General features: G+C 38.8%; 1 protein-coding gene across 1 annotated transcript in view; it reads right to left on the bottom strand.

Moving 5' to 3' along the window:
• Nucleotides 1-826: 826 nt before the first annotated feature.
• Spag6l (sperm associated antigen 6-like) overlaps nucleotides 827-11,668 on the bottom strand; it is a 95,741-nt gene continuing 84,899 nt past the window's right edge. Inside the window, exons 10-11 of the mRNA NM_001034960.1 lie at nucleotides 10,558-10,703; nucleotides 827-1,714 (exon numbers count right to left, since the gene is read on the bottom strand). Of these exons, the coding sequence (NP_001030132.1) occupies nucleotides 1,651-1,714; nucleotides 10,558-10,703 (210 nt within the window). The 3' untranslated portion in view covers nucleotides 827-1,650. The remainder of the gene's footprint in view (nucleotides 1,715-10,557; nucleotides 10,704-11,668) is intronic.

The following is an 11,668-nucleotide window of genomic DNA, read 5'->3' as shown; positions in this document are numbered from 1 at the left end:
GACATAAGGTATTTTCCAGATGAGCAGACTTAACAGGACTCTGATGTGAATCTTTTACTCTGATGTGATAGCTTTGTAAAGGACGAGAATGCCTTTTGGGTACATCACGATAACCTGAATTTCATTGCTGAGTTGAAATCTTTGCCAAAGGGAAGCTCAGCACAAAAGGCAGAAGACATGGTGCTGCTCACAGTTCTCCAACTAGGAGTAGGGACAGCTATTTAGGGAGCATGAACTCTAAATAGGCTTTGCCAGTGTCCATATATATGAAGCTTTCTATAAAGAAAGGAATCTAATCAATTCCTGGGAAAATGTCATAGGAATCCTTGAAGCCTTAGATGCAGTATAGGTCCCTAAAAGGGTAGTAGTTATACATTGTTGTGGACCTCAAAAGGAGAATGACACAATACATTTACCTGTGTGACGACTAGCAATTCTAATTTGACATCAGTAAAAGAAACAGATTGAAGAATGGAGGTCTTAAAGAAGTCTGAAGCGCTCCAGTAACGATGTACAGTGTTGAAAAATTAATGACCGAAGAGGCCAGAAAAATATCCAGACCAAGTGAAGACTTTCCTTTTGATGAAAAATCAAACGAAGTCCAAGAAGGAAATGTGAAACTAGGTTTATAGGCCAGGCTTCACTGTGGCTGAGGCTGTGTAGACTGACCTGCACCTCCTCTGCAGGCCTTCAGGTGAGACCTTCAGGAATATCCCTTTAAGTCCAAAGACACAGAGATGCCTGCAGTCAAGGGCTCCTAAGTTCAAAGACAGATTCCCTGTATCAAAAAGCCACTAGATAGAAAAAGCAAAAGGGACCATTCTAATGCTGTTTTTAACATTTTATTGAAATCTTCTTTGACCCCATTACTACATCTAATATAAAATGTGAATAAAGTCTGAGTCTGGTGTGTTCCACTCAAATGACTTCAGCGTCTGAAAACACAACTAGAGGATTTGGTAATGTGAGCCTATACCAGGGGAACACTGGGGCAAAGGTTCCATGCTATGTCTCTGAGGCCAGATCATGGATATGAAACCTCAAAACGAACAGGGAGCATGGATTCCAAACTGCAATGCTTGGGACCCTTCAGGGAGAGGGAGAAGAGCTTCGACACCAGGAAGAATGAGTAGAACTGCCTAAATTCTTACAAAATCAAACCTAACAGTCTATCATAGCTTCTGTATTAGTTCAGGGCTCTTATGTGACCAGCATCGGAACCTTACAAAGGTTACATGCCCTCTCATCAGGTTCATTTTTCAGCTCTTTTCTTCCAGATGCTTCTGTGTAACACAGACAGGTTATCAATGTCTGTGCTTATTATGAGGAAATGGCCAAAATAGCCTGAGTGTTGCCGAACAGTATCTCTAATCTAATTGGAGGCTGTGTTTGTGCTACCTGTTTGTGGTTTTCAGCAGGACAATAGCAAGTGTTTTAAACCTTTTAATGTCTTTTTAAGTCTATCTTTAGAGAAATTCCTATGTATGCAAATGACTATGACTAGGCTACTAACCTTAAACTATTACATACATTTAGAAAACTTTATCTAAAGGTATTTCACATTGAATAACACTAGAATGTACTTTCAGAGAACTTAAACAATCATTATTCACACTCTCCTGGGAAACTGAGAATAAAAATATGCTTTGTTCACTGTGGCTGGTAGCTGTCCACCCTCTGCAGAAGTGTCTCAGAGTATCCAGGCGAATAATACCTGGAAAAGAAATTTGCTAATTAGGTAGGAAAAATGTCAAAGGTGGACTCAAGAGATTCTACACAAGAAATACTAACATAAGTGAAACTTCATGTATGCTCTTAATAACTACATTCTTCTAGTAATGTTATATGCATATGGTTAGAGACTATGAAGAATACCAACTCAAAATGCTGTACTTAAAAAGGAAAACACTTAAGAATATGTATAACAGGACTAGAAAGATGGTTCAGAGGTCCTGAGTTCAATTCCAGCAACCACATGGTGGCTCACAACTGTCTGTAACTCAAGGATCCAACACCCTCACAAAGACAAACATGCAGGCAAAACACAAATGCACATAAAATAAAAGTAAATAATTTTTAAAAAAAGAAATATGTGTAAGGACAACTAGAATGTTTTGTAAGCAAAACCTTCAATCCATGGGTGAAATTTCATTTCAGATACTGTTTTTATCAAGTAATGTTACTTTTTTTATAATTTTATGTATATGTTTACCTACATGTTTGTACACAACTGTCATGTGTTGTGCCCACAGAGTCCTGAAGAAGACATCAGATCCCCTGGCATTGGAGTTACAAATGGTTGTGAGCCACCACATGAGTGTTAAGAATTGAACCTGGATTCTCTTGAAGAGCAGTGAGTACTGTGAACTGCTGAGCCAGTAATCCAGCTCCATAATATTACTTCAAAAGAATAACTAAGAGATTTTTATTAATAATTTTAATAAAAATTATAACAGAGTATTAGTAACCTTCATTGGTTCTTATATATAATATGAATGTATATTTCTAAATTAAACATTTTATAAAAGTTAGCATAAAATATAAACATAAAATATTAAAAATACGTTGTAGGATCACTTGATATACCATGGAAATAAGCATAAAACTATATCAAGTAATATTTAGTAGGTATTCTAGTATATAAGAAACAGGTTTTTTTAAATCTGAAAAATATAATTTAAAAATTTTAAAAACATTCACTCAAAAATAACTACAATTTAGTCTAGGATGATGTAATTATGCAGCAAGGCAAGTCCAGGATAAGGTGAAGCCTATCATTGGATGAGAAGGAAGGGTAGGCAGGGAAAAGTCTAGGAAGGAGAGAGGAGGAGAAGTGAGAAGAAAGAGGAGGAGGAGGGGGAGGAGGAGGGGGAAGAGGACAGGAAAGAGGAGGAGGAGGAGGAGGAGGAGGAGGAGGAGGGAGAAGAGGAGGACGACGGAGGATACAGAGAGAGAGGATGATTCTGATCCAGGTAGTCTAGGTCAATTTTATCTTGTCTTGGTGGGCAGTTTCTATCTTAATTGTTTAGCAATGAATTTATTCTGTGAATGTATTATAGATTGAGAATTTAACATATAAATCTAATTGTTAAACTACACGTTTCTATATCTTTGATCTTACTGGGCTACAGGGGGTGTGAGCAAAGTTCCTGGCAGGCAGAGAGACAGCCTGTCTCAGTTCTGGAAGCCATGCTAGGCTATAGAATGCTTGGGGCTACATGACATGGTGCCATGCTAGAACAGCCGGAGAAAACAGCCTGATGTGTGTGTCAGGAATGGTAACAACCCACCAAGGGGACAGTGTGTGAAAGTGGCTGGCAGAGTATAAATAGCCAGAGCACATGGCTCCAGTGGATCCTCATGGAGTGAGAACATGTGGGAACCAGTTCCACCTATTTTTTATTTTTACTGCAACAATTTAGAAAGTTTGTTTCTAGATAAAATCTAATGTTAGAGTCTTACTCTGTCCTCTTTTAGATAATTATACCTATGCCTACTTAAAAACTTATGAATTATATTATACTAATCACCTCCATAATTTGTTAAATTAAATGTGAAAAATCACCAGCTGTATTTGTTTCCAATAGCATCTGTATACATTGCCAAGGTTTAACAGAGCGTACAACATATCTAAAGCTCTCTTAAAGGTTTTTCCCATAAGGCCTTTGTCTCAGTTAGGGTTTTACTGCTGTGAACAGACCCCATGACCAAGACAAGTCTTGTAAAGGACAACATTTAATTGGGGCTGGCTTACAGGTTCAAAGGTTCAGTCCATTATCATCCAAGTGGGAACATAGCAGCATCCAGGCAGGGGGAGTTCTACATCTTCATCTGAAGGCTGCTAGCAGAATACTGGCTTCCAGGCAGCTAGGATGAGGGTCTTAAAGCTCACACTCACAGTACCACACCTACTCCAACAGGGTCACACCTTCTAATAGTGACACTCCCTGGGTGGAGTACATACAAACCATCATAGCCTCCTAAAAATGTCTTTCAGTGCTAGATTTCTTCCAAGTAGTCTTGCACTTAAGGGTTCACAATTATTTCTCTCTTAGTGTGAGTTAGTACAAATTTTAAAACCTGATTTACTCTCCTATGTCCCTTATAAATGTTTCCATTGTGAGACATACTTTTTATATAAATGCAAGATGTAGGTTTCTTATGATTTTTTTCAAATCATGTAATATAGTAACCATTAGGCACAGGAAACTAAAGAACACCCCATGCAACTGTTTTATATCAGAACTAAATTACTTTGTATTTGCCTTTTGAAATTGATAATACAATTATCAAAAACATTTACATGTGTTTATGATGACAGTTTTCTTATTTTAACTGGAAAAATAATTCTCATATAATATGTTCTGATCAGTTTCCCCTCCTCCACCTCCTTCGAGATGCTTCCTGCTTCCTCACCCATCCAACTCCACATCCTTCCTCTCTCTCTCTCTCTGTTAAGAAGACAACCAGACAGATTAAAGAGAACTTTTAAATAGAAGAATAACAAGAAACACACACAGGGAGAGATAAAATCCATGGAAACAAAATCAGAAACCATAATACACAAGTAAAAGACAAATAAGACAAAAAAAATGCCCAAACAAGAATTTAGATACAAAACATCTACAGGAGCACCATTAAGTTCACTTTGTCTTGCCCATCTACTGTGGGCCATGGGGTAAATACACCCAATGAGATTCCATTGAAAAACACTGATTTTTTTTCCTTTGAAAGTGAGTGTAAATTGAATATGGCTTTTTGGTTATGAGTAGGAGCCCATATGCACTTCCACTCACAGTACTGTCTTGACCCTGGGCAGGCTCTGTGCATGCTGCCATGGTCTTTGTTGAGTTCATACATGGGTTGATTAATATGTTGTGTCTGGAAGATACGGTCTTTGGAGTTAACCATCATTGTTGGCTCTTATAAGCGTGTTCCTCATCCTCTTCCTTATACATCTCTGAGCCCTGAGGGGTTTGAGGAGAACATCCCATTTACAACTGAGTGTTCCAAACTCTCTTACTCTCAGAATGTCTTGTGGGGCTTAGAATAACCTATGAGTCACTTTTTTAACTGTAAATTTCATAATCTAAATCCAGGTCAAATTTTCCAATGGAATCTGCTCTCTGAGTTAAAAATGCAATATAAATGATAAAATATTATAAAAATATGAACTGATTAACAATTTTATATTACTATGAATTGAAATTATAATGTTTGGATACTTGAGTTAACAAAAAAACATTAAATTTTCTTTATACTGTTTTGTTTTATTAAAAATGCTACCAAAAAAACTTGAAATTATACATGTGGTTAACATTATATTTCTATTAGACAGTAACTTAAAATAAAAAGTCTCCACTAAATTAACTACCCTACAAATACTTCTGTAGTTGTCACCAGGCTCCTTTACAAGCTACATAACCTACTTGACTTTGTTTCACCAGGCTTATTTACATGCTACCCTACAATGCTACACTTCCTCTTCCAAGACTTTAAAGATGCCAGCATTCCCAAATAAGAAAATATGCTCTGACTTTCATCAGCAAAGTCATACATATCATTCTCAGTTCCCTATAAGTTTATACAGACCACATATTAATCACAAAGTACTGGCTCATAAATATATCAAGTTGTCTACTAACCATCAGAAAGTCTCACTTTTCCTATTGTATCTGATGATAAGGAGCACCACAAAAAGACCTAGAGAGTCAACTAACCGGGGCCCATATGGCTCACAGAAACTGAAGCACTAACCAAAGTGCATGGAGGGGCTGAACCTAGGTCCCTTACACATCTGTAGGAAATGTGCAGCTTGGTCTTCATGTGGATTCCCTAACACTTGGAGTTCAGGGTTGTCTGTGACTCTGTTGCCTGCTTTTGAACCCCTTTCCCATAGCTGGGTTGCCTTGTCAGGCCTTGATGAGGGAGGATTCTCTTATTTCTGCTGTGACCTGATGGGCCAGGGCAAATTGGTACCCATGGGAGACTTCTTCTCTGGGGAGAAAAGGAGGGGATAATGGAGAGAGGGATTTGTGAGAGTGAGACTGGGAGGAGAGGAGGGGGCTGTGATTGGGATGTAAATGAATAATAAATAACTTAATGAAGAAAAACTACCTTCTCATTATAAAGAAGTATAGAATTCTATATCAGCAACTAAAAATAATTTAAATCTCATCGGAATAATCTTATTTCAGGATATTTACACATTTATAGACATGAAACATAAAATTTGCTTGCTGTACTTATTAACAGTGAAAATGAGTAACCAAGATGGGCTACATGGTATCTCCAATACTTTTACAAAATTAAATATAATTTACCTAATAATAAACTCAAAAGGAAGAAGAGATTATAGAGGTGCCTGAAAAGGGACAAGAAATAAAACAAGCCTGTTGAACGAGCATTATTCTCACTTAAGTCTAATGATATGAGATAGGTAATAATTTTATACCTGCAGAGACTGTAGCTTAAGGGACTAAATATCTCCAAAGTGAGACAGAAGTAAGTGGAATGGAAACACATGTTTCTTGGACATGTAACAAGAGATTTTAGCCATATTTCTTAACAAAGAACCAAAATAAATCTCAGAGAACTCCTTTCCTCCTCTTGTTATCAATCATTGTTATGATAACCTATCAAATGGTCTTTTGGAATATATAGCTCCAGACCTTTATATGCAAGAATATACCTTCAAGTAACCACAGAAACCACGAAAATAGAAAAGTTCCTATTGCAGGGAGAAAGAGTTTGGGAAAGGGGTGTAGGAAGCCTCATAAAAGGAAAAATGAGGGCAGTGGGATTTAACTTGGAAGGAAATAGGGAGGCCAGTAAAGGGGACAAAAGAGGGAGAAGTTTAAAAAAACTGAAGCTGTTTTGAAAAAACCAAAGGGGAATGTTTATGCTTACTAATACATACAAAATGAAACTGAGCTTAGGGCTTTCCCCCCAGATCTTCTCAACCTTCCCTTATAACTTACCTCCATTCCTTGTCGTAGTTACCAATAAATACTCAGAAATACTTTCTTACCATGAATCTCCAGTGTGTAGAAACAGGCTGAGACTATCAAAGGTAATTTTCACTATTCTTCCTGTCCTCCATTAAGATCTCTCCAGATTTACTCTAAGTCCAGTAGCAGGAAAAATCCACCAAGATGGCATCTCAATTCTAAACATGTATGTCCCAACTACATTCATAAAAGAAATGGTTCTAAAGCTTACATCACATATCCAACCCCACACATTACTAGTGGGAGACCACAGTACCCCACTCTCACCAACGACAGGTCATCAAGGTGGAAGGAAGCAGAAATTATGAAGTTAACTGAGGTCATGAGCAAAATGGACCTAACAGATATCTACAGAGCCTTTCACCCAAACACAAAAGAATATACCTTATTCTCAGCACACCATAAAACCTTCTCCAAATTTGACCATATTGTCAGTCACAAAGAAAGCTTCAACAGACACTAGAAAATTGAAATAACACCTTGTATTTTATCAAACCACCATGAATCAAAGCTAGACTTCAACAACAACAGGAACAACAGAAAGCCTACAAACTCATGGAAACTGAACAACTCTTGAGTAAATGATCACTGGGTCAGGGAAGAAATAAGAAAAAATACTTTCTAGGATTCAGTGAAAATGAAGGCGCAAATTTATGGGACACAATGAAAGCAGTACTAAGAGGAAAGTTCATAGCACTGAGTGCCTTCACAAAACAATTACAGAGTTCTCATACTAACAATATATAAGTACACCTGAAAGCTCTAGAAAAAAACACATCCAAGAGGAGTAGAAGGCAGGAAATAGTCAAATACAGGGCTGAAACCAATAGATTAGAAACAAAGAGAACAATACAAAGAGTTGAAGAAACCAAAAGTTGGTTCTTTGAGAAAATCAACAACATTGACAAACCCTAGCCAAGATAACTAAAAGACAGAGAAACTGTATGCAAATTAACAAAATCAGAAATGAAAAGAAAGACATAAAAATAGACAATGAGGAAATTCAAAGAATCAGTAGGTTTTCATTCAAAAGTCTACGGGAGTGAAAACTTGTATAATCACTTTGGAAAGCGCTTTGGCAGTTTCTCAAAAAACTGGGAATAACAGCTCTACCTCAAGATCCAGCTATACCACTCCTGGGCATCCCAAAAGATGCCTCACTATACCAGTCCTGCTCAACTATGGTCATAGCAGCTTTATTCTCAACAGCTGGAAACTGAGAACAGCCTAGATGTCCCTCAACTGAAGAATGGATTTAAAAAAAATGTGGTACATCTACACAGCTCTATTCAGCCATTAAAAACAAGAGATGGTGAAATTTGCAGGCAAATGGATAGAACTTGAGATATCAATCCTGAGTAAGGTAACACAGAGCCAGAAAGGCACCTACGTAGTATAAACTCACTTATAATTGGACATCAGCCAAAAATGCAGGACAACCATGCTACACTCCACAGATCCAAAGAAACTAAGTAATAAGGAGAGCCAAAGGAAAGATGAGTGAGTCTCACTCAGAAAGGAAACAAAATGGTCATCAGAGGTGGCTGGAGAGAGGGAACAGGGTGTGAGAGAGTATGAGCAAGAGTATGGGGATGGCAAGCAGTTGAGGGGGAAGTGGGCAAGAGAGGGCTGGGAGTAAGAATGGAAATCAGTAGCTGGAGACAGGATGAAGAGTCTATGAGGATGGCCCCGGCTGAAATTTCTACCAGTGAAGGATGTAGACTCAAGAGGCTCCCACCTGTAGTCAGACAGGACACCAGTGGAAAGAGGGGCGTACCGGCCCAACCCACCCTAAGTCTTTCCAGTCTAAAAGACGTGCAGGGGTAAGGATAGAACAGAGGCAGAGGGAACAGCCAACCCCGACACGATTAATGATGATCTGCTGTGCCTGCAAATAGAACATAACTGTCTCCTGAAATGTTTCATCCAGCACTGAGTGGAGGCAGATTCAAAGACCCACAACCAAACACCAAACAGCGCTCAGGAAAGTGGGGGATAGAATTGAGTGACACAGAGGGGTCAGGGTACCACAAGAAGACCTGAGTCAACTAACCTAGGCCAATAGGGTTCACAGAAACTGAACCACCAACCTAAGAGCATGCAGGTGCTGGACCAAGTCCCAACCCCCATTTGTAACAGACGTGCCTCTAACAATTGAAACAGGGTGTGGGGCTGTCTTCAACTCTGTTCCCTGCCATTGAAAGACCTTCCTCTACCTAGATTGCCTCATTGGGCCTCAGTGGGAGAAGTGCTTAGTCCTGCTACAACTGAGTGTTCCAGGGCGGGTGACACCCGAGGAGGCTTCCCCTTCTCTCAAGAGAAGAGGAGGATAATTTTGGGAGGGGTTTATAAGCGGAGGGTGGGACTTGGAGGAGAGGAGGGAGGAGGCTATGATTGGGATGTAATGTGAATAAAAATAATTATGGAAAGAAAAAATGTATTCCAATTTATAAAATCATTAAGTTCACAAAAATAAAATAAATGTTATTACATATTAAAAAGAAAATAGCTGGGCAGTGGTTGTGCACACCTTTAGTCCCAGCACTCAGGAGGCAGAGACAGGTGGACCTCTGTGAGTTCAAAGCCAGCCTGGCCTACAGAGCTATTTCCAGGACAGCCAATGTTACACAAAGACAAACTCTATCTGGAAAAAAATAAAAAATCAATGACAAACAATCCCAGAAAAATGTTAATTATTAAATAGTAAAGCAAATATATAACAGCTATAGTTTATATATAACATGTAAGTTTTTAAATCTAGAATTTGTATTTTCTAAAAATGATCTAGAAAATATAAGCATGTTGCATTTTTCATGCTTTATAGTATTTGTCAAGACATTTGTTTTATTCCATTTTTTCTTCATAACTTTATTTTATTTAAAGGGGCATTCTCTTTTTTGTTTATATGATCTGAGGATTAGTCTTAATGTTCTACAAATCAACTTCACTTTTAAAAATACTAATCTGAGCTGCAAGTAGGGTTCAGTGGTGGTGCTCTTGCCTGGCAAGGATAGGACCCTGGGTTCAGTTCCTGAATTGCAAAAATGCTTAATTTTCATGAGGTAAAAGATTTCAGAAATAATCTATACATTGGCCTCATGTAGAATTTTAAAATCTACATATTTACACACTCAATACGAAAAGGCTATGTGGTGGTTTGAATGTGCTTGGCCCATGGGAAGTGACATCATCAAGAGGTGTGGCCTTGTTGGAGGAAGTGAGTCGCTATGGGAGGTGGGCTTTAAGGTCCTATGCTCAAGCTCTACCCAGTGTGGAAGAGACACTCTTCCTGGCTGTCTACAGATCAAAATGTAGAACTGTGAGCTCCTTCTCCAGCAACATGTCTGCCTGGACACCACCATGCTTCCTGCCACGATGGTAATGAACTAAATCTCTTTAATTGTAAACCAGCCTCAATTAAATATTGTCCACTATAAAAAGTACCATGGTTAATGGTGTCTGTTCACAGCAGTTCACTAATGAAAATAGGCTGTATTTAAAAATTGTAACCACAGTAATATTGAACTCTTCAGTCCATCCTCCTCACCTTACTATTTCTTCTGGGTAGCAATTGTTGATGCTGTTGATGTATTCCTGCAGGAGAGAGCCTGGCTCTGCTTTTATCTCCTGGACCTTTTTAAGTCCACCACTTGTCACAAAAAGCCGTCGGGCTTTGCTGTCGTGTGGCAGCACCTTGAAGAGAAAGTGCACAAAACATCATCTCTTCTTCCCAAGTTAGAGTTTTACTACTGAAAATAACTTAGTGGAGAATGTATTCTCAGGGTATCTATAACATAGTCAGCCAAATCTGCTGGTAATTGGAAGTAAAATGCACTCTTTTGAAAAGTATATTAACATTTCATGGTGCAGAAATGGAATAAGGCACTATTCAGAAATGGAATGAGCAAAGTTAATGTTATCTACCCCTGAGTGAAGCCTACATACACCTACCCCTCTGAGGTCTCTCCACCCTCTAAAAAATAAAAGGCAAGCTCCTTAAAAGGCAAGATCCTAACAAGGTCTCCTAAATACCTAAATATCTTACTCCTTGCCAGGCCAATCTTCAGCTAAAGCTGTGTTTCCGTAATGAAGATCCCAAATGGTGTGACACTGCTTGTCTCTGCCCTCTGCTCCTCTCTCGAATGCCTTCTCACCACTCAGAACTGTCCCCATTGGCCTGGGGGCTCCCTCTCATTTGTTTGCAGCCCTAACTTTAAGGAGATCCTGGCTGGGTAAAGTAGCAGACACATGTGATCTCAGCACACAGGTCAGAGGAGCACAGGCCAGGATGACTAGGAATTTGAGGCTAGCTGAGGATACTCAGTGACTCCCAATTTAAAAAAGAAAAAGAAAAACAAACAAAAAACAAATCCAAGATCTAGGGGATAGAGTTCTGTGGCAGAGCAAGTCCCTAGACAGGGAGCGCGGGAGGAAAGGAGGGAGGGAGGAACAGGGAGAAGCCTTTAAGGAGCTATCCCATCTGCTTGCAGCAAACATTGTCAAAGACACATATATAAGAGATGTTATATTATGAGATAGCATCTTCAACTCACTTGACTTTGGTGATCTAACCCATACATATTCTATTGATTTTTTACTTTTCTATTCAATTTTCTCATATATTTGATCATGTTTCCTCTTCCACATTCCTGCCAGAT

This window comes from Rattus norvegicus, chromosome 11, assembly GCF_036323735.1.
Source record: "Rattus norvegicus strain BN/NHsdMcwi chromosome 11, GRCr8, whole genome shotgun sequence".
In the NCBI taxonomy this organism is placed as follows: Eukaryota; Metazoa; Chordata; class Mammalia; order Rodentia; family Muridae; genus Rattus; species Rattus norvegicus.
This window is presented reverse-complemented; position numbering and strand designations above follow the sequence as displayed.